This window comes from Clytia hemisphaerica, unplaced genomic scaffold (assembly GCF_902728285.1).
Source record: "Clytia hemisphaerica strain Z4C2 unplaced genomic scaffold, Clytia hemisphaerica genome assembly, whole genome shotgun sequence".
NCBI lineage: Eukaryota > Metazoa > Cnidaria > Hydrozoa > Leptothecata > Clytiidae > Clytia > Clytia hemisphaerica.
In genome coordinates, this window is record NW_027103962.1 from 2,244,471 (window position 1) to 2,265,386 (window position 20,916).

Here is a 20,916-nt window from a genome sequence, read left to right on the forward strand (position 1 = left end):
TATTCTGAAATTTTCAGGGGGTAAAAGACCAATTTTAAATCGTCCGCACTCATTTTTAAGGTATGAAAGAATTTTTCCAAGGGTTCTTTTGCAAATTTTCCCATTTTCCAAGAATCCTTTTCCCTTTCTATGGAAATTTAATGAAACAGCCCAAAGTTCTTCTATAACGTTTCGTATATCGTTGAATGAACGTTTAAACAATATTGCATGCTATCTCAATTCGGCAAACTGAATAGCTCCGTAGTGTTACAATACCTCGGGGGGGGGGTACTAGGGTTGCGAGCTGACAGGGGGTGCTGCCCGTCTATCAAATTAGACCAATATTGACCAAATCTCTATCTTTCCGGGAGTAAAAAGTTGAAATTTTCCTATTTCTCCGACCCTTAGCGGGACTTTGGAAATCCAAAAAGGTACCCTTAAGGGCGGTACATACCGTACCCTCCGTTTGCCTAAGTACTCCCCCGGGTGCAATACTCTGCATTTCTTTCGCAATACTTCCACAATGGTGTGCTACGGTGGCCGAGGAGGGACACTCAAAATAAAAAAATAAATGCAAGATTATAAATTCCATTACAAAACAAACAAAAACACAAACAAATACAAAATAAGAAATTCTAATACAAAAAAAAAAACATTACAAAAAAAAATTCAGAAACATAATGACGAATTTTCGAAACAAAATAAACAATTTCAACAATACAAAGTACGATAAAATTTGTTAAGAAATTATAATGACAACTTCCAATTTACTAAAAACCTTTAAATCAATTTTTTCTAAAGTTCAAACTGTGGCTAGTAACACCCTCGATCCCAGAGCGAACACAGCTGATGTTTCTTTAAATATTATTTAAATGATGTTTGAATCAAAATATTTTGTCAGACAAAGGGCAGACAAAGTTCTATCATAATACATAAAATATTATGCATGTACGTAAAAAAAAGTGATTAACAATAATCAAAAGCACCAACTGAACTCCTTTTTTGGATGATAGTAAATTTTGATTTCATGGTTAACGTGATTTTGATAATTTCTGATAAATACAGTGGAGAGCCTGGGTGGAGAGTTATTTTGTCCAGATTATAATTCAAACATTTTGTACAAGAGGAGAAAGTTCGTTGTATTCATTTCTATTGTCTCTGACAAAAGAATCGTCAATATAAGCTGAAGGATTTTGCTTGATTTTGTTCAACATTTTTAACAACTTGTTCATATCTCTATCTGTCAGTTCTTCAAAGAAATTGATTCCATTCAACCAGAAATGCGGACATTGTTTTGATTGGACGGCTTCAGTCACGTGTTTGAACAGCCAATAGAAACACTCCTCGATGTCATCTTCCCGCCAATAACTCGGTTCCGTTTTTTCTAACACATGCATGAAGATGCTTTTAAAATAATACGTACTTAGTTTGTTGCTGCATGGGATGAGAAAATCTTTGACAATAATTTTGAGACAAACAAAACATTTTCTAGCGGTTGGTTGGATTTCGTTTAGTAATGTGACTTCTGCTTTTGAGAATGAAAATCTCCAAGTTGTTTCCTTTTTATCTTTTGGATGTGACTTCGGAACCAAATGAAACCCTTCTTGTACAATTTTCTCAACAAGATCGGAACAAGGCCATTTTCTTGTTCTTGTTAGCCAATCGGAATTTGTCGGCCATTTTTTAGCTTTAATGGAAAAAGTCATATCTACCAGGAAGCTTGAACCAGAAGTGTGTACTTTTATATTAATTGCTGGTCCTTTTCGACTAACTTTTAATACAGTAAAAAATACATGAAAAAATAACTTGCTTATTTGCGTACATGCACGTATTTTTTTTCCATTGTCAAGAAAAGGTAATCGATCTTCTGGCATATTCATGATAAATGTGTAAATCTTGCGTTTGATCTCTTTTGGTGAAACAATTGTGTTTGACATATTGCAATAAATTTTTGCAGAATCAGGCGGCGTATCTTCATTTCTAATTTCGTACTTTTCCCCACAACGGAAATCTGCTTGATTCATTTCATCGCAAATCATAAAGTCGTAATCAGTTAATAATGCATGTGTATTAGCCATTACACCCTCTTCCTGGCTCATCTGGTAGTTTACGGTCAAAGGTATGTTGAGTCTTTCGCATGTGCTTCCAGTTAACATAAGGTCGAATGATTCAGCATATTCAAATTCTTTTGAAATTTCTTTAACGATCCATTCCATCGTATTCTTAGCGTGATATTTGATATTATTTAATTCAGCTAGAGTTGGAAAATCTTTATCAATTGTCAAAAGTTTTTGTTCTAATGAAACATTGTGCTTGAAATGAACATTGTAAAAGAGTTGGTATCGTTTGAATAAACGCCTATGCAATAAAGACCTGAAGCAAAACGAAATTAAAGTTTCTATGGCTAATATCAATGTCATTGAAATAATTATGAGCCATGTTTTGCTGTAATAAAACGGAACCAGTCCCAAAAAAACAATACAAATCACATAATATACTATATATACAATTAAGGAGCCAGTCACACAACATACTAATACTGTTCTTGATCGGACAGTTCTGGCCACCACCCAGTAGAGAAAGCTTATCAATAAAGTGATGCAAATGATTCCAAATACCTGTTAAAAAAAATTAAAAATCACATTTTCACTTTTAATAACAAAGGAGGCTCTCAAACATGTCAAAAAATATTAGTGGTTCAAGATCGAGTTTAACAATTACGAGCCTGGAACCCGGGGGAGGGGGCACTCGTAAGGACCGACCCACGGCATGTGCCGCCAAGGGTAGGTTTTTGAGACCCTCGAAATGCACTATAAGATTGTACTTTTGATAGAGTCGTGAAAATATTGCAGCTCGTGAAAATATTGTCTCCCAATCCGCGAACGAATAAGCTTAACCTCGAAATTTAGTCCCCGCGAAAGTTTATCCCATAAGAATACCTATTACACAGCTTACCACGACGAGGCTGAATTTGAAAATAATCGAATAAACCGATGGTTCATCAATACCATCTGTTGTTGTTTCGTTGCCATTGGTGCTATTCCCCCAATTCGAACGGTTGGTATAAGTTGTCCTATTCATGTACATTTTTCTCGTAATCTTTCTTTGATGCACCAAATTTAAATAAAAATTTTTTATTGATACTAAATATTAAAAGATGATAAAAATAAACGAGGAAAACGATAAAACTTCAATCGGATTGGTTCTTGTGAGATAATATTTAGTGGATTTCGCGATTTTTTACCTCGCTAAAAAAAATGATTCAAAAAAAATTCAAAGTCATCTTTTGATAACCAAAACCAAAACCATTTTGTACATAAAAACATTATATACGTAGAAAACTTGCTGGCAAAAGGGACTTTTTGTGTGTAGTTTCCCTCAGAAAATGAAAGTTAGAGATTAATATAATGCACAGTGATGATGTTTTTTGTTTATCAACTTGCGATAAAAATCCAAGGATCAAATCGCACCAAAAATATGTCAATCAAAAGGCCTCGTACGCATTTTTTTATAAGCAACCAGATTGATAAGGCTCAAGCCCTGATATCAGCTAATGACAATTATTATTATCTCATACAGGAAAAGCTTTTGGATAATTTTATTATTATATGGCATACGATAGCATTTGACCCAATTAGCATAGGATTGGTTATAACAGACCTCTCAGACATTGACCTAAAATACAAAGTTCTGGTTTTGCCTTTAAAAATATTTATTGGGAAATAATGACGATGTATCTTCAGTAGGTAATGATACGATCATGGATAAAGTTTCAAACCATGTCACTAGAATTGTTATGTCGACAATCGATTTTATTGCGCTCTTTTGCCGCCATTTTTCTCGAACATGTCAGTATCAAGCTCAAACGGAAAGAGGTAAAGACCCTTGAAAAATGTATGCTTTAATAATTTTGCTGTTTGTTGACATTTTTTGTTTACGTTCTTAAGATGAATAAATAAACGGGGCGAAACATGAAAGTGAGAGTTTCTTCCCGAATTGATTGATAGATAACTTTGGTATGACCTGGCCAATGATAGAATACTCTATCTTGTGCACCGTCGTGGAGTGTTAGAAATTTACGCTACAGCTCGTCTGCTGATATAAAAGTGTATGTAGCTAGATTTCAAATAGCATGGCATGTTTTCGCACGTTAGATTATGACTGTTCCTACTGTCAGAAAAAGTTTTTGGTGTGGAAGAATTTTTTTTAGCTCATTGGGTAATAATCTCTTTCTAATATCTAGGTTTAATTTCGCGAGTCAGACCTTTGAAAAATACATGCTTTATTAATATTGCTGTTTGTTGACATTTTTTGTTTACGTTCACAAGAGGAATAGATAAACGGGGCGAAGCATGAAAGTGAGAGTACGTTAGATTATGACTGTTCCTACTGTCAAAAAAAGTTTTGGTGTGGAAGAACTTTTTTAGCTCATTGGGTAAAAATCTCTTCCTAATATCTAGGTTTAATAAATACAAGATTATATAATATACATACAGATGAAAATTTACAATAAAAATCTTCCATAAAATGAAAGCCTAAATCTAATTGGTCTTTTTTTATTTCAGTGTGCTCGGAAAAATTTTAAATTCTTTTGACAAAATCTCCTTTAACATTCCCCTCCTCGCCTTGTTTCTATGGTACTTGGGGGAAATATTACCAAAGGTTTTTCAAAGGATTTCAAGAACAGAAGAATGTAAGATTTTAACTGAAATTTCGGGAAAAATTGGCTCTAAACATTTAAAAATCTAATCTAAAGTTAATATACTGTAACACATTTATCACACGGATGAATCGTCCCATTTATTCGAAAAATAATGAGTTGTGGTTCCACTACCGACACCTCCACCGCTTCTTCTAGAAGTCACAAAGTTCATCGAGTCATCGTTAGTTTGTCTTTCAAAAGCACCCGACCTTTTGCTCATCGAGACTTTTTCATGCCGTCGTCGAGAAGGGCTTGAAGACTTGTGACGTCGACTATTGTTTGCGATAGTGTTAGTGGAGATGAAATTTCCAGTGTCTTCTTTATATCGTTTACTTTTTCTTGACGGTTTGATCAGTACCTTTCAGAAATATTGAAGTGAAGAGAATATTTCATTCAGAGATTTACTAAGTAGAAAAACTTGTAAAAAAGGATTGGGACTTCAAATATAGCAAGTGCTGCTGGGAGGCAGATTGCAAATCTTAGTATTCAGATTCACAGAGAAATTTTCGCTTCAAGTTGTCAATCAAAAACGATTGATCAAACTTTATTATCTTTTCTTCCTACCTCCAAACATTGCTTCTCGTGACAAAGAGATGTTTGATTCAAAGTGACAAAGTTAACCGTTTCTAAGGCACTTTTTGAAAAAAAACCTTACATACTTAAAAACTTTAAAGACTTTCTACTATTATATACCTGGTCATAGATACCAGAATCATCGGTACTCCCGGACGCCCAACTCGCCATTTGTATTCGATCACGCCTCTCTTTAGACCGCCCTCGTGTTTCCACCAAAACATCATCAAAATCATCCTCGTAAAAGCCATGATTATCTACCATGGTGGAGAAACGTTTCTCCTTTTTCGGTAACTTAAACTCAACAAAGTCTCTCTTTCGTGTTGGTCTTATAAAATGTTCATCCTCAACCAATGAGATGACCTTATCTCTTCTCCGTGGTGCTTTTATTTCAACAAATTCAGCTCCTCTACTCCTCCTTCGAGGCTCTTTGTATATTAGTTTTGCTTCTTTCTTAGTTCGCTTAGTTTTTGGTTTATCTTCCACTCGCAATGTGATAGGGAGTTCTTCGCCGACTCTTCGAACAGATGATCTACTCTTTCGCCTAATTCCAAGACCATCGCTTTCACTATTCCTCCTTTCATGTCGAACACTGACTTTCGGGACTCGTCTGGTCTTGAAAATGATCGGACTATCTACAAGTGCATCAGCGTATTGAAAATTGCGTTCTTTAGACCGCCCTCTTACCATCATTCTCTTTGGTCGACTGTAAGATGTGTTTCTCTCATCAATAGTTATTACTGAAGGTCTGTTGTCTCTGTACGTTTCAACTTTAACCTCCTCATCTAATGGGATATCCGCTAATGCTTGATGCGCAGCCGCTAGACTGTCCACGCGCTCTTCGGTATATGATTCTGTTTTGACAGATTTGTTGCCACTAAAATCGGATTGCATTTCGGGTGTTGCTTCATCGTTCTTTACAAAGCTTTCTTGGATGATTGACTCCGATATTTTTCTAGGGTCTGGTAAAGAGGTTGGTTTAAGATGAGAGGCGGTCCCTTGCAACGGTTGAGTGGGCCTATGAGGTGCCGCCAATACTCCTGTTTGTGGTACAGGGAGAGTGGCTTGTTGGTGAGGTGTCGGCAAAGTATCTTGGCTCTAAACAAGAAAATTGTGACGTTAAAATTCACTGATCTCTAATTAAGAAGTGACCCACTAAAATGAAAAAGTTTGTAACTTCGTAACATGACAATTATATAAGTAGCATCTTGTCTTGAGAAGTGGTCAAGAAGCAAAAGGACTTACCACATCGAGAATGCGTTTACAACACTTACACTTGCGTGACCTTGCTAATACGAAACACAAAACACAGCCTTAAAAAATGAAATATTCTGACCTGTGGTAGAGCAGCTCCTTGAGGATAATCCTCAACATCGGAACCAAAGAACCCAGGGTCCATTTCACCTTCTTGTTGCTGGGCAACGATCGGTCGTGCGTCTATTTCATCTACTGGTTGTAGTTGAGGAGCTGTTTCTGGTCCATCATTTGGCCGGTTGAAATTCATATCCGGTATTTCTGGTGGCTCTCCATAAAGTTCAGGTTCTGTTCGAGGTTGAGCAAGTACTCCTGTTTGAATAGTAGAGAATTTAGTGCTTACCCAAGCTGGCACACAATGTTTCAAAGTTCATCTAACGTTAAATGGACGTTGTGAACGTTAGATAAACGTTGCAGCAACGTTGTCTGCCAGCTGGGATGACACCTATGTAATAGGAGGTTGCACTTTTTCTATTCCGGACGTCCGGACGGGGGGAGGGTATTAGTCAACCCCGTATGTGCTAGAGGTAAGGGTACCTTTTGCTATAAGCGCTTCAAATACCAATTTACAGGGAGTTAAAAGGATCCAAAATTGAAAAAAAGATTTCTTAAAAATAAATTGGTGAAAATCTACCAAAGTTTTTTGAAGAAATCCCTCTGAGAGTTCCAACATTATCAAAAATCTTTTTTTCAAGTTCGATTATCAATTTTTGGGCCATTCCATTTTATATCTATACACAGGGGTGGACGAACATTTCCAGAGGGTTATCCGAGAAAGATTTCCAGGGGATGTTGTTTCAATTTTCCAATTGGGTAAAAAGTTATTCCAGAATTTCCAGGGGGTAAAAGACTTAAAGATTTTAGTTCGTTCACCCTTATTTACGGTATGAAAATCTTTCAAATTTTGCCATTTTCCAGGGGGTATCCACACATTTTCAATAATTTCTTTTTCACTTGAAAACGTTCGTCCACCCCCCTGTATGATTTTTAAATGGAACAGCCTAATTGCATGTACAAAAATTCTGAATTGTGGATGAGAAAATAAGTTACAATTAACTTTCAATTCGAATTGTTGAAAGTTTCGAACTACTAGTTTTGAATTATTGAGGTAAGACTGCAACTGAAATTAATCGGTATACCTTCTTCGATTGGTGCTCCACCCGTTCCACCCATTCCGTCTTTGAACGAAGAATACGTGCCAGGGCGTGTACAACATTCCCCACAGAGACCGCCACACATCCGCCAACAAGGCACTCTATCACAGCAACCAGGACACGCTCTTGGACAACAAATCCAGAGGAACCAACATAACAGGATCAACAAAGCAAGCGCTAGAATACACCATAATACCCACCAGGGGAAATTACCTTCCGGGTCCACCCTTGCTAAGGGCGGTAAAACCACACCACAGTCACCTGCACTTTCATTACGTAATTTTTCAAATTCAAAATCAGGTTTCATATACTTTTGGAATTCCAGATTCGGTTTGTTTTGATCATCAATAAATTTTTGTTGTAATGTCACGAATGTTTCATTGGTACAATTTGCGATGCGATAACCCCAGATTATCTCCGTTAGATTCTGTACAGTTTCGTTCCAAACTCTAATCTCTTTAACAAGAACTTCAGTTTTATTGACTCCACTATAATTGGCCACCTTGGTAATAAACAAATCGATCCTCGTGCAGTTGCTCATAAAATCTCCTTTTCGTTCTTGAAGAATTCCGACTATAACGTAATCAATAGAAAAATAGGTACTGGGGTCAATGGCAGCTTCAGTGTTATTTGTAACCTGGTTTCCACACTGGTCTTCTGCACCAACTTTGTATCTATAATTATCCCCAGGAAATTGATCTCTTTCAATCAAATATGTTTGATACGGTAATATTCCACAAATCCTCTTCTGTGATTGGTCCATTTGCAACCAATGATCTTCCGGTATTTCAGATCCATCTTTTGATTGGATGAATAGTTGTAGGTTTGTTAAATCTTGGCGATCGTAGTAAAAATTGTCCGGTAATTCTATCGAATAACACTGTCCGACAGGGATGGTTTGATCTTTTGGCATTGGATTCAGTGCAATGGGTCCTTCATTGCATTTCCCTTTTCTTTGACTTGATATCGATTCCACACTCATAACCTGACTCAAATCTTTCTTCAACCTGGGTATCATATTTTTAAACGCTTTTATCTTTTCACAATCACACGTGTTTTGGAGATGACAAAAACTCCATTTGAAATCAATTTGTGTACCACTTCTATTAAATGAGACATCGTTTAATTTTTGTTCACCCATTCCTTTCATGAGAATCTTTATCAGTTCTATTTCCTCTTTAATATTCGGTTGATTCGTAACAGACTTGGTGCCTTGAAGCCGCATCACATAATTGACGGTTGGCGCTTCCAATAAGTTGATGATAACATCAGTACTGGATGAGGCTCCTGTTTTAATCTCAGTCGCCCTCAACTTATACTTATACTTCATCTTCAAATTTTGTGTATTTTCACCGGTTCGTGGATAGCCGAATATCCGCAGGCTTAGTGGATCAAAATATAGCCATTCATTGCTTGGGAGTTGTTCAAAATTTTCTGTTAAAAGCTCCAGTCGCATTGTTAATGCGTCACTTCCAGTGTTCCCTATGAAAGTCTTAGGGTCAATTTTAAAGATGGTTTCTCGGCAGAAAGTTGTGTTGAATTTTGGCTGTATCCGTACTGCCGGGGGTGTTTCTGGTGGTCTACAGTCACCGGTTCTCGATTCACGGACATCGAGTAATTCACATTCTGGTCTGAAACATTCTTTAAAAGTGTTACTCACAAGATTAGGTGACGAAAATATGGGGGCTGTTAACTTATCAACATTTTCTTGTAAGCATGGTCTGGTCTGTAAATTACAATCGCTCCATGTAAACCTCATATAACCGCTTGAATCGTACAAGAATTGTTCAGTTTTTATTCCGTCCGTAATCATTGCATCTGACGTCATCAATCCACGGCACCTTTGAACGGCTTCTCTAACGTTTGCAATGGAATGCGCGTAATTCTTTTGAATATTTTTATAATGAAACTGCATGATCAGTGAATATGGTGTGCTTGTTTGATCACCGGATAGACGCACCACTAAATCCGTGTCTGCTTTTAGATCACATTCATCAATAGCTTCTAATTTGTACGTATAAGTATTCGGTGGAACAGACGTCAAAGGCGACACGTAAACCATATTCCCGACCAAGTTTACCCAATTTGTTACAGCCACTGGTGTTCCGTCTTGCTGGTACAGTTTATAAGAGATTTTTCCCGGATTCTCATCACGAAATGAATTCGGCGGTATTTCGAATCCCCCATTTCTACAATAAGTGACATCAATGGTTTTTATAGTGTTGGCGAATATGGGTGGTTGATTAATTCTTGTTTTCATTGTTTTAGATATACCTCCTATACTGATGGTTATTTTGCCACTTGTCCAAAAGGACATTTGTTGTATGAACCGCGTACTCCCACTACTAACCAATGTATCAGATATTTGGAGTTTGTCTTGATAACGCGTTGGACATGTGTACTCAGTAACAGAACAATCTTTAAACTTAATCATAAATTCTTGTCTTGTTTGGTCTATAACCGCTAAAGATAATACTTGGTAACCCTCTATCGATTCTTGCTGACCAGGCTTAATTTCACGCACGAAATACCGTAAGAATGTTTTCTTCAGATCAACATATGTGAATGATACTGGATAACTACTTTGAAAAGAGAATGTGTAAGTCAAATATTCGTCAAGTCCTGTATCAGTCACATTCAAACGTATGGTGACTTTGGAGGTTGAGAATTTGCCTGTAGTGTCCATAACCTTTAAGATGTAAACATATCCTTTCTGCTGGTTATAAAGACTAATAACAGTGGCGTCTGGCATAGCTTCTATTGTTCTTGTAGAAGATTTGTAAACAACCCAAGAAGTACGAGTCAACCTTGTAACACCGTTTTCAGCAAGTAGTTCGATATCCAGATTCTGTCCATCTTTTTCGTCAACGGCAAATTGGTCGGGTAATTGATATACGAAACAACCGCATAGTGGGATGGTTAAATTCAACTCTGGTTGGACAATAGGGTTGCTGTCACTGCATGTTGTTGATATTGATTGGATCTGATACTCACTGCCAAATAATGTTTTAAGACCTTCATTAACAGTGTTTCCTATGGATAATTTATTTTTAACTTCCAGTGTTTCTGCGCTTTCACAATTTGTCGGTAATGAGCAATTAAACCACGTGATCTCAGCAATCACCCCAGTCCTTTTTAACTCAATATGCTGAAGATGAGCTACTCCACCCATGTATGAATCTATCTTGGTCCATGCTTCGTTGATAAACCTTACATCGGTCATTACTGAGACTTTTGCCGAAGTTGCTAGTGCCATCGTGTATGTCAACCCATCAGATTTGGGTGTTCCTTCAATTTTGAAATTATAATAATGTGGTGAACCCAAAAGCTCATTCGTTTTAGAATCTCGAATCTCAAGTTTGTATCTATACCTTTTTTCCATCTGTTGTCGCCATTGTTCTTCTGTTGGGAATGCTATAATCCGATACGGATCCGAAGCCAGGTATATCCAAGAATCGGATTCAATCGGGGAACCATTTTCGTTAAGAAATAAGACTCTAAATTTCTCGATACTGCCCGTCCACATATCTGAAAGTAGCCATAGATTCCGTTGACAGAACTTGACTGTCATTTCAATTGGTTTAATATTAGCTGCTGGCAAACCTCGACATTCACGAGTGACTTGATCCATTTTAGGAAGCTCTATAATGAGATTTCCTTGAACTGTAAACGAAGGTACCAGATATGTCATCAAATTTTGTTGAACTGAAGATAACTGAAACGTCTCGGCGATCAAGAGATTTGTTGCACTGCATTGTTCACAGTACGATATCCGTATTAAGTTGAACAGTGGTATAGAGTTCATGGCTTGCACGTAAAAATTACCGGTAAAATATTTAAAGCCCTCATATTCCTGCATTTTTCGGACAAGACCAACTTTGTACGGTAAATGATTTTTCTTTTCTTGACTTGGGATCGTTTGCATCACAATACTGAAAAACTCGGACGTCCAGATTTTATTTTTGAGTTGAACATGAACTGAAGCCATGGAACTTTGACCGACTGGATTGGTTGCTTTTAACTTAAAACTATATCCGTTGGTGGGCTGTAATTGGCTGACCTTCTTGTCAATCATCCCATAAATCATTTGTTTCGAATCTACACCAATCCAAGATGGTGCAGTTTCTCCGTCCTCCTCGAAAAGTTCCAAAAACAATTGTCGTGTGTTGCCATACTTCCGGTCAATAAAAACATCTTCCGGAACTTGATATTCGAAAATTCCACATGGCTGCTCCACAACAATGTCTATATCTTTAACACGAGTTGGCGGTGGATTCGGTGGTTGTGTGCAGCCGCTTGAAGCCATGACGTTCGAATATTGATAACCGTTTTTTGAAAGGAAACTTTGAAAATCTGACGTTAACCCGACAACAGTAGTTTGTGTGATTCTGAAATATTGCTCTAAGACTTGGTTGACTGATTGAAGATAGGTGTTTGTTGGTATCCCTTGCTGTAGCTGCTGCAACCAGGTACAGTTGCCATAAGTCAGCCTATAGATGCCTTGTTCTCGTTTGAAAGCCATGGTCATTAAAGCGTTGGACGGGTTATTAGTGTACTTAGCGATTGTGGATAATAGATTCTGTAATAAATCTGCATCTTTAGTGTAATATTTGTGTTTCTCAGTGAACTCAATAGTAAGCTTACAAACCTCGTTTCGAATCGATTTATAATCGTCAAAACCGTTGATGTTGATTTGAATATTATTTAGGGCGACGTCACCTGATGATGGATGTTTAGCCTGGATTGTGTATGCTTGAGATTGTGAGGCTTGGTCAAACACCACACTACCGTATATCGTCTGCCTGGGAATGTCAAACTGGAGCCAAGAAGAAGCTGGTAGGTTTTCTCCAGTTGTTGTCTTCAGATCCAGTAAGAAGGCTCTGGTGTCACTTCCAGAAGTGTCTGAGAAACAGCTTCTTGGAATCATTTGTGTGAAGGATCCACAGATTGGGATTGTGATGGATGGGCATTGGTTGACTATAATGTTGATATTTGTTGATGATGCACAGCTTGACGTGTCCATAAAAACATAGTCGATATTGAATCCACTTTGAAGTACGCTTTGTAGTGTAATCGATGGTTGTGTTCTGTATTTAATCACCTGGAATTTCGAATACAAACTATCCATGTTCTGTTGAGTACAAGATAGCTGGCAGTATGAAAAACTGAGCATTGAGTTTCGATTGAAATACCAAACAAAAAGTCGTGTGTTTGTATCTAAAGGATTTTGATAACTTGCCAGTTGGTCGGTCAATTGTCTTAAAACGTATGCATCAGGAAGCTCCATTGAGTATTTACTGGTAAGCCCTAGCGTGATGATATTCGTGAAAGAGCTTGGTTTTGAGCCGTATATCTGTATTTGAAGACGTTTCTTAGCTGTCCGGCCTGATGAATCGGTGCACACAATATCGTAGAAGTAGGTTCGATTCGGTGTGTTAGCTTCGACGTTCGGTGTGACCATACCGTACAAGAATTGATTGTTTCGGTCAGTTGTATCAAGTTGCAGCCACTCGCTTTTGGATATTGGTTCACCAGTGATGTAAGCGAGATGTAACTTCATGTTTCGTATATCACCGTCGCGTTCGTCTGTGAATAAATCATTTTGTAATTTGCGTTCATATTTTTGACAATAAGTTGCAAATTCACGCTGTGGCTCGGTGTTGCCTGGTATGGGTCCTTCCTCGATGCAGTTGAAACTGTAGGAAATTGAATTCAAATCAAACATGGATGAAACAGCTTTGTTGAAGTCAGTGTTGATAACATTTAAATTAACAATTTGACTGAAAATAGAGGTGAGTTCACTGCGTTGAGATTCTGCAAGTCCATTGAGAGCTTGTTTATATGTGGAGTATTGGAACGAGCAGTTTGTCCATTGCATTTGGAACATTGTATTTGTTAGGCGTTTGAAATTCAAGACTTTGATTTTGATTGTTTGGTCTTTGTAATATTGTGTTATTGTGTTGACCATTTGTATTAAGACATCCAGATCTGAAGTGGTGCTTGTTAAATGTTTGTAAGAGAAACTCATTGTCATTGGACAATCAGCTATGTAGGGTGTTGACGTGTACCTAACTTGAAATTGTGTTGTCGTTGTGAGTTTTTTACTGTTCGTTGCGGCTAGTTGGTATGTTACAGCTCTCGGTGTATAGCCTTGAACATTGATCGCAAATAATTGCAATCTAGCCTGGTTCAGTTGCAACATAGATGACGAGGCTACTAGGTTTCCAGTGCTATCGAGTAATGATAATTTCAAATTTGGCGTTTCTCCATTAACCTTATCATAGAAAATATCTTTAGGTAGATTGTATGTGAAAATACTACAATAGCTTGGTGTCAGCTCTGGAATCGACCTCAGTACGTTGGGCGGGTCAGTGGGCGGCGTACATTGGGTACTCATATAGTACACTCGCTTAACATCAAATTGTGGGGAAAAAGCAGAGACAAAGGTATTGCTTAGTTGTCCCGTCCGAGAATTATACAATGTTTTGGTCTTGTCGAGAATTCCATTTGTGCTGCATAAATTGCTGGTACATGACGTCCATGTTAAAGTCTTGTAGTTAGGAAAGCCTGGTGATTGAGTATATTTCTTGATATAGATGCTCGGGTTTTGTGTCATACCATAAAATGATTTGATTTGTTGTATTAAAGACATTGTTTCGTAGACCATGGGTCGATTTCGGTTGCCATTAAAACTAACTTCGAACGTCACTTCGAAAGGTGCTATCTGATATTGTGTGCTCATTGTTTTGATAACCTGAACAGAGACATCTTTGCTTGCACCGTTCGCGTCACTCGCTCGTAAGCGGTAGATGAAAACAGTGTCTTTGGTGTTTCGTATTTGGTCATTACAGATAGCGATAATTGAACGGGAGGTTTGATCGATATTCACCCAATGTTCTTGTGGCATAAGGATACCTATCAAGAGATAAAATCATTGCTTTTAAAGGAGTTTAAGTTTGTGTTTCAACTTTGCTCTGAAAGATACCCTCGGTTATCTAGATTCAAGACTAATCCCCAACTGTCTTAACAACTGCCTTTTATTTTGGAAATTTTTAGACTTATGCTTAGACAGGTCAACTGCTCCCAGCTGGCACACAGCGTTGGTTTAACGTTCATCTAACGTTATATGGACGTTGTGAACGTTAAATAAACGTTGAAACAACGTTTTAACCTTTCCAGCGCGCTGTTTTTTATATTTTCACGCTGTCTGCGCGCAACTTTTTTTGAGAAAACGCGGGGTTTGGGAAATTTGCCATAACTCAAGAACTAGAAATCTTTTGGCAAAAAGTAAACTATCCCTGAAAAGCTAATTAAGTTTTGCAGCTTTTAGGTTGGGTACAAGTTCAATTAAAGTATTCTAACTTAAATGGTAGCTTTACATACACCAATGCTTTTTTCCTCATTTTTCGACAATGTCACTTTTTTGGCATTTTTCACTTTCTATGCAAAAAAAAAGTGGGGGAAAGTTAATTATAAAATCTTTCTTTACTATTTTATCAATATATACTTACTCATGAAGCCATATACCAAAAATTAGCATCCAAAAACAATTCTACTGGTCACAAGGGCTTTTCAAACATTGTTCACTTTTCTCCAAAATCAGTGTTTTTCCGTCTGCCATCTTGAATCAGTGTTTTTATTTGAAAAGTGCTGACTCACACTGTGATCATAACATTACATCATTATATATCAACGGAAAGCTTAGACTCTCTACTTTCTTTTTCTTTATTTTTCAACGATCAGAAAGCAAGCCAATTAAAGATATTGCGCGAGAAAGACATGCCTATCAAATTGCGTATATGTACGACATTCGGAACGTCTCAAGGACGTATATGTACGGCATTCGGGTCCAAAAGGTTAAGGTTTAAAATACACTTATAAAGTTCTTATAAAATCGATCTATATACAAAGCATGTATGTTGATAACACACCCCTGTCTCACAGACCCATTGATTTGCTCAATTAGCTCAATTAGCTCAATTAGCCCCACTGAAAAAACTTTCCCTAGATTTCATACCCGGTGGGAAAAATAACCTCCAGTTTCAAACCCATTGAAAAATTGACTTTGATCTCATATCCATTCGAAATTTGATTCCAAAACCTTCCTCATTTTTGGATTGATTGGGTTCGGTTTTTTAAACTTGGAATTATAGAATTTCTATCCTCTTGGGATTTTGAAAGGAATTTTTGTTTCCACTGTGGGATAAAGCTCCACCGTGCTTGCAAAACAGGGGTGTGATCAATGAAGTATAAGCCCGAAGGGCTAGAATCGAATCTCCTTGGTAGGATTTGAAGCCAATAAATACTACCAAAGTTGCGCGGTCTAGCGCGACCCGTCTAGTTTTTGCACAAATGCTAGATTGAAACTAAAATATACCGATAACAAAGGAATCACTAGATTCAATCCGTCGTCAAAAATACGGCGGGTATTTTAAGGTTTCACTTTCTCTTGCCTGAGAAAGGTTAGAGATTCACTTCTTATTTATTATAGATTATTCAGGCTAATACTTCATTGGGTGTGATAGCCAAAGAAATTAGTTACGTACCTTGTGAATCGTAGAGTTCAAGTTTCAAATTGGATGTCGTTCCATCTTCAAAATCATAGAAGAGATTTTCATTGACCATAGTTTGCTGGTAACCACAAGTAGACACTGACAAAGATATCGGTTGTTGATTCTCAGGTGTAACGGGTGGTATATTCAAACACCTACCAGAGAATTGAGTCTCCACTTTCTCAACGGTGAAGTCATTTCCAAAAGCTGTGAGAAAGCTTCTCGTTGGTGTCTTCCGATCATTTTGAAAAGTTCTTCGTAAAATTTTGTTAACGAAGTTTTGGTAATCGACATTCAAGATAGATGAAGTGTACATTGCCGAGCAATAGCTGAATGATAATGTAAATCTTGATTGACCGAGATTGGTGTATTTTACAAAAGCTATTCCCTCATTCTTGGTCATTCTAAAGAAACTAGTAAATCGTGCATGGAGCGTTTCAAGACGTTTGATAAGGTTAAATGGAGAGGTGGTTGCAACTCGAAGTTGTACACGGATTTGACACTCCTTCAGTATCTCTCGAGGTCCTTCAACTGTTATGGTGGCTGGCGTCGAAGCAGCAAGACTTGACGAATCTGTAGCTTTCACCGAGTATACAAAGGTACTGACTTCAACAATCCCTGTAATAACCAGAGGGAACATTGATATTTGACGTGTCCCACTTTCGAACTGAATCCAGCTCTGATCATCAAAAGCTACCCCTTGAACAGTCGACATTATGTACGCGAGATTTCTACCATCTTGCGGGTCGTAAAATGTGTTGCTAGGCACCACATATTGTTGTGTTCCACCACATAGTTGTATTTTTATTGTTGGGATTCGATTCTCAACCCTGGGTGGATTATAGGTTTCGGTGCACGGAGGTTCTATTACGGTTAGACCGAACAACAAGCTGATTCCACCTTTCAGCATAGCTTGTTGAAATGCGGTCTGTGGGAAGTTATTATCATTCATTAGTCTTGATTTTAGATTTTTCAGAGATGCCAGATCGCAAGACGGCGAATAAGTAATGGAACAGTCTCCAAAAACGATTTCTTTAGTGTTGCCAGCAGACACGTTTGGCGTGTACGAATATATGGATATAGCATCTCGTGCAGAGGCTAGATAGCCTGTTAGACTGTCTAGAAACAATCTACGGCTCGCTTCTTCAGACAACGTCACACCTGTGTATTTGTATTGAAATCTGAATTGATATTTAGCCTGTTGGTTTGGTAAATTGAACTTAAATCTTGTTACAATATCAGTGGAAAGCCCAGAACTATCGGTAGCTGTTAAACGATAAGTAGCCTGTGTCTGTGAGAAGTCTAGAGCTTCTTGGTATGTTGGCAGTACGTGTAACATCTGATTTAATGTGTCGAAGGAAATCCATTTCGGGAGGACGATAGAATGTCTTGAGGAGCTGAATTTCAACGTCAATTTTCGAGTGTCTCCATCCTCCGAATCGATAAACATGTTGGAAGGAACGTTGATATTTAATCCACCACATACGTTCACCTATGATCAAGAAAACAACAATGAGACAATAAATACAAGGTGTGAAATGCCGGTCTTAAAGAACAATGATCGTAAGAGTTAGAGGCAATTTTCGTCATGCAAAAACCAACATAACTCTAGATGCTCAATCTACAAATCTATATCATGCTTTTTGCGAAATTATTAAATCTTCAGAGATTTTAGAAATAATATTTCAGTTTACAATTATTTAGACTCTTTTTAGATTTACGGGATTCTACAACAATAAAATACCTCTAAATCCCAAGCGATTCTGGATGGAGTCGGAGGATTGAGTGGGCCATTACAAACACTGTCTGATTGCATATCCACTCCCGTCAATACATAATCACTGGATAGTTGATCTTTGTATCCTTGTGTTTGAAGCCTAGAAAGAAAATCTCTTGCTCCGTTTGGGTCACAGTATTCGGGCAGCGCGCACGATGAGAAAACGAAGAGAATTGTACGGCCAGAATCTTGATATTCGAGTGAGATGATATCGGTGATATTTCCACCAAAATACGTGTTGGTTAACATGGAAATACGATATTTATCTTTGAATGCTTGGTTGCTTTGAACATTTGGTGTTAAGGTTAGTTTGTAGGAATGGTAGACTTTCTTAGAATGACCTATGATGTGGATATTCCAAATGGTATCGGCATATTGTTGTTTCTTGTCATATCCTCTGACGTTAATTTTGAACGATTTCGACGTTTGGTAAACACTATTACCAACCGTTGCTAAGACTGTTTTATCCGTCGTCGCATATATCCATGTCGTCGTTTCGTCTATTGGTACGTTATTGATGGACGTTAAAACAAATTGAAGGTTGTTCCCATCTTCTAGATCAGTGAAGGTGTTTGGGTCCATATCGTATTTAAAGGCCGAGCACATGTTCAGAGTGACATCTGGGATGGATCTAGTCACGACTGGTGGGTTGTCCCCTTCAGAACAGGGTCCACTAGTTATGGTCATTAGTGTCAAGAGGCGTATCCCAGGTGCCAGTGAGTTCTTATACTTTAGATTTGGATTGTTCTGGTCTTTAATTTGGTTCGTTATGATTCCGATCTGTGTTTTATCACATGGTTCATACTTAAGATTGCAGAACGCAAAAGTAGCTGTGAAGGTCGAAGAGTGTCTCACTGTGTTGATCAAATGGACTTGTGGAGTCGAGTATCCGAGATATGTTGAAGTTTTTTGTTGTAAATCTTGCAGTACTTTTGAAAAAAGGTCAGTTGTGGACCATTCTCCTGTTACTTTGACTGAAAAACTGTATCTTGGAGGAGGGTTTTGGACAATGACTTCTATACTTGTTGTGACGTATAATCCTCTATTGGTAGTTGCTCTTAAATTGACCTTCATTGGTTGCAAAACGTCCTTAAAATAACTGGATACTGGTGTCACATATAAGTGTTGATTCTGAGCGTCAAATGTGATTACGTCATCTCTCCCTAGATCGCTACCATTTTGATATGTCATAGATAGTTGTAGATTTCTGGTATTGCCGTCAATTTCATCGTTGAATGTATTTTCGGGAATGATGAACGATATTGAGCCACAGTAAGACGTTTGTAAGACGGGGATCGGGTTAACGACTGTCGGGGGTTTACGTTCGTCGGCGCATATCCCGTTATACGAAAAATAGACGTTGATAACGTTGAAGCTACTTAAAGCTCTGATAAATTCGGGGTGAACCGTAACACCAGATGAGAAGATTTGTTCCATTAGATATTTCAATTTATTGTTCTCGCACACTGTGGAGAAAATTGTAGTGTTTGACCATTTGATCTCCATCGTTGTGGTGAAAATATTGCTGGCTGTTGTGTAGGCTACGATACCATCCGTCGAATCACTGTTAAAGTAAGTGAGGATCTCGTTTCGAAGAGTGTTGTATATGGTTGTGAACGAGCTTTGTTGTAATGGTTTCGAGACAACTGTTAATTGCATGGTCACAAAATGGCTGAACTCGTTCACCGGTAACCGAATTTCAATATTGATTTCGGTCACGGCATATTGTTGTTTAATGTCGTAAGCGTATAGCTTAATTGTGATTTTAGATTTTTCAGGTCTCAAGGCTAACGCAATGTCCTTGGTAGCGACTATTGTCATTGTTTGAGTTGCTTCATCAAACTGTATCCAAAAGTTCTTCTGCAAAGGCTGGGCTGCGAAATCGCGCAGTTCCAATTTCAGATTTGGTGTGAAACCTTGCTCTTTGTCTTTGAAAGTGATGGACGGTATTTTGATGGTGAATGTTTTTGTAATGTCGACAATGATTGTATTCATTTTGCTCATGACTTCGGGTGGTTCGTCGTTAGAGCATGGACCTGAGCATAGATAGGGAAAATTGAAAAGAACAGTCAAAACTTACTGTGAAACTTTTGTAATTCAATTGAGTCAATCAACTTTTCTTTGATTTCTTATGCAGCCTTTTTTAACCAAACACCCACCGCCCTTTAATTTGTCTCCTTTTAACATTAGTAGGGTAGTTGCTAAGTTTCAGACTATTCAGAGAATTAATGAAAAATAAAATGCCAATTACCTGTTAAACTATTACTTGACGATTTCAAGATGAACTCCGGTTGAAAGATATTCAAGAAACTTTGCAGATTGACTTGTTGTCGATAGTTTTGCATTGCTACAGCATCACAAGGAGATGATTTGATCTTACAATTACCAAACTGGTAAAAGTCATATCCTTCAGAGGTTTTAGATGTTTGTATAGCTTCAAAGGAGCTTCCAGCATCATTGAAATAATTCCCAACTTTTCGTGCAATTTCGATGAAAGTATTCTTACCAGAGGCCACAAATTGACTTGACTTTGTAAAAGTGATGATTTTCTTGAAATCTATAGCCTCAGCATCACCTTGGATGTTCACAGTCAGAAATTGGGATCTGTAAAGTTTGGAAGAGTCTGTAGCCGTCAGAATGAACTGTTGCTGACGAGCTAAGATGACGTCATCCATTGTTGATTTCAAAAGCATCGATAAAACCTTGAAAATAAGAAGTTAATTACAATAATCTCTCACGAGGATACGAAAAAGCTTCTCACAGGAATTTTAGAGGTCTGTGAATCAGCTTACATTTTTTATGCACAAGACCTTAAAGGAAGGTAATTTTTTTAAGTTTTTGTATTGAAATTTAAAGAAAATGTGACTTATTTAGAAAGTGTTGATATCGGTCAGAAGATTTTGGCCACCATGGCAAATTAAATTA

General features: G+C 37.7%; 2 protein-coding genes across 2 annotated transcripts; both read right to left on the minus strand.

The window, feature by feature from the left end:
* Nucleotides 1–1,085: 1,085 nt before the first annotated feature.
* On the minus strand, nt 1,086–1,685 carry LOC136810348 (cyclic GMP-AMP synthase-like receptor 1). Its single transcript, XM_067066903.1, has one exon. It carries the CDS (start codon nt 1,683–1,685, stop codon nt 1,086–1,088), a length of 600 nt encoding a protein of 199 aa, XP_066923004.1.
* A 3,040-nt stretch (nt 1,686–4,725) lies between these two features.
* On the minus strand, nt 4,726–9,479 carry LOC136810279 (uncharacterized). The gene is made up of 4 exons (XM_067066847.1): nt 7,648–9,479; nt 6,591–6,820; nt 5,375–6,352; nt 4,726–5,039 (listed from the first exon to the last, which is right to left on the minus strand). Exons 1-4 carry the CDS (start codon nt 9,473–9,475, stop codon nt 4,758–4,760), a joined length of 3,318 nt encoding a protein of 1,105 aa, XP_066922948.1. The 5' UTR covers nt 9,476–9,479; the 3' UTR covers nt 4,726–4,757.
* Nucleotides 9,480–20,916: the final 11,437 nt, after the last annotated feature.

What these genes read in the sequence shown, in the direction of transcription:
- LOC136810348 (XM_067066903.1), bottom strand. Translation starts at nt 1,685, where the DNA reads ATGACTTTTTCCATTAAAGCTAAAAAATGGCCGACAAATTCCGATTGG.
- LOC136810279 (XM_067066847.1), bottom strand. Translation starts at nt 9,475, where the DNA reads ATGATTACGGACGGAATAAAAACTGAACAATTCTTGTACGATTCAAGC. An exon ending in AAGGAGCTGCTCTACCACAG is followed by an intron (nt 6,353 to 6,590) that starts GTCAGAATATTT and finishes TTTCTTGTTTAG; the next exon opens with AGCCAAGATACTTTGCCGAC. An exon ending in ATTCTGGTATCTATGACCAG is followed by an intron (nt 5,040 to 5,374) that starts GTATATAATAGT and finishes TATTTCTGAAAG; the next exon opens with GTACTGATCAAACCGTCAAG.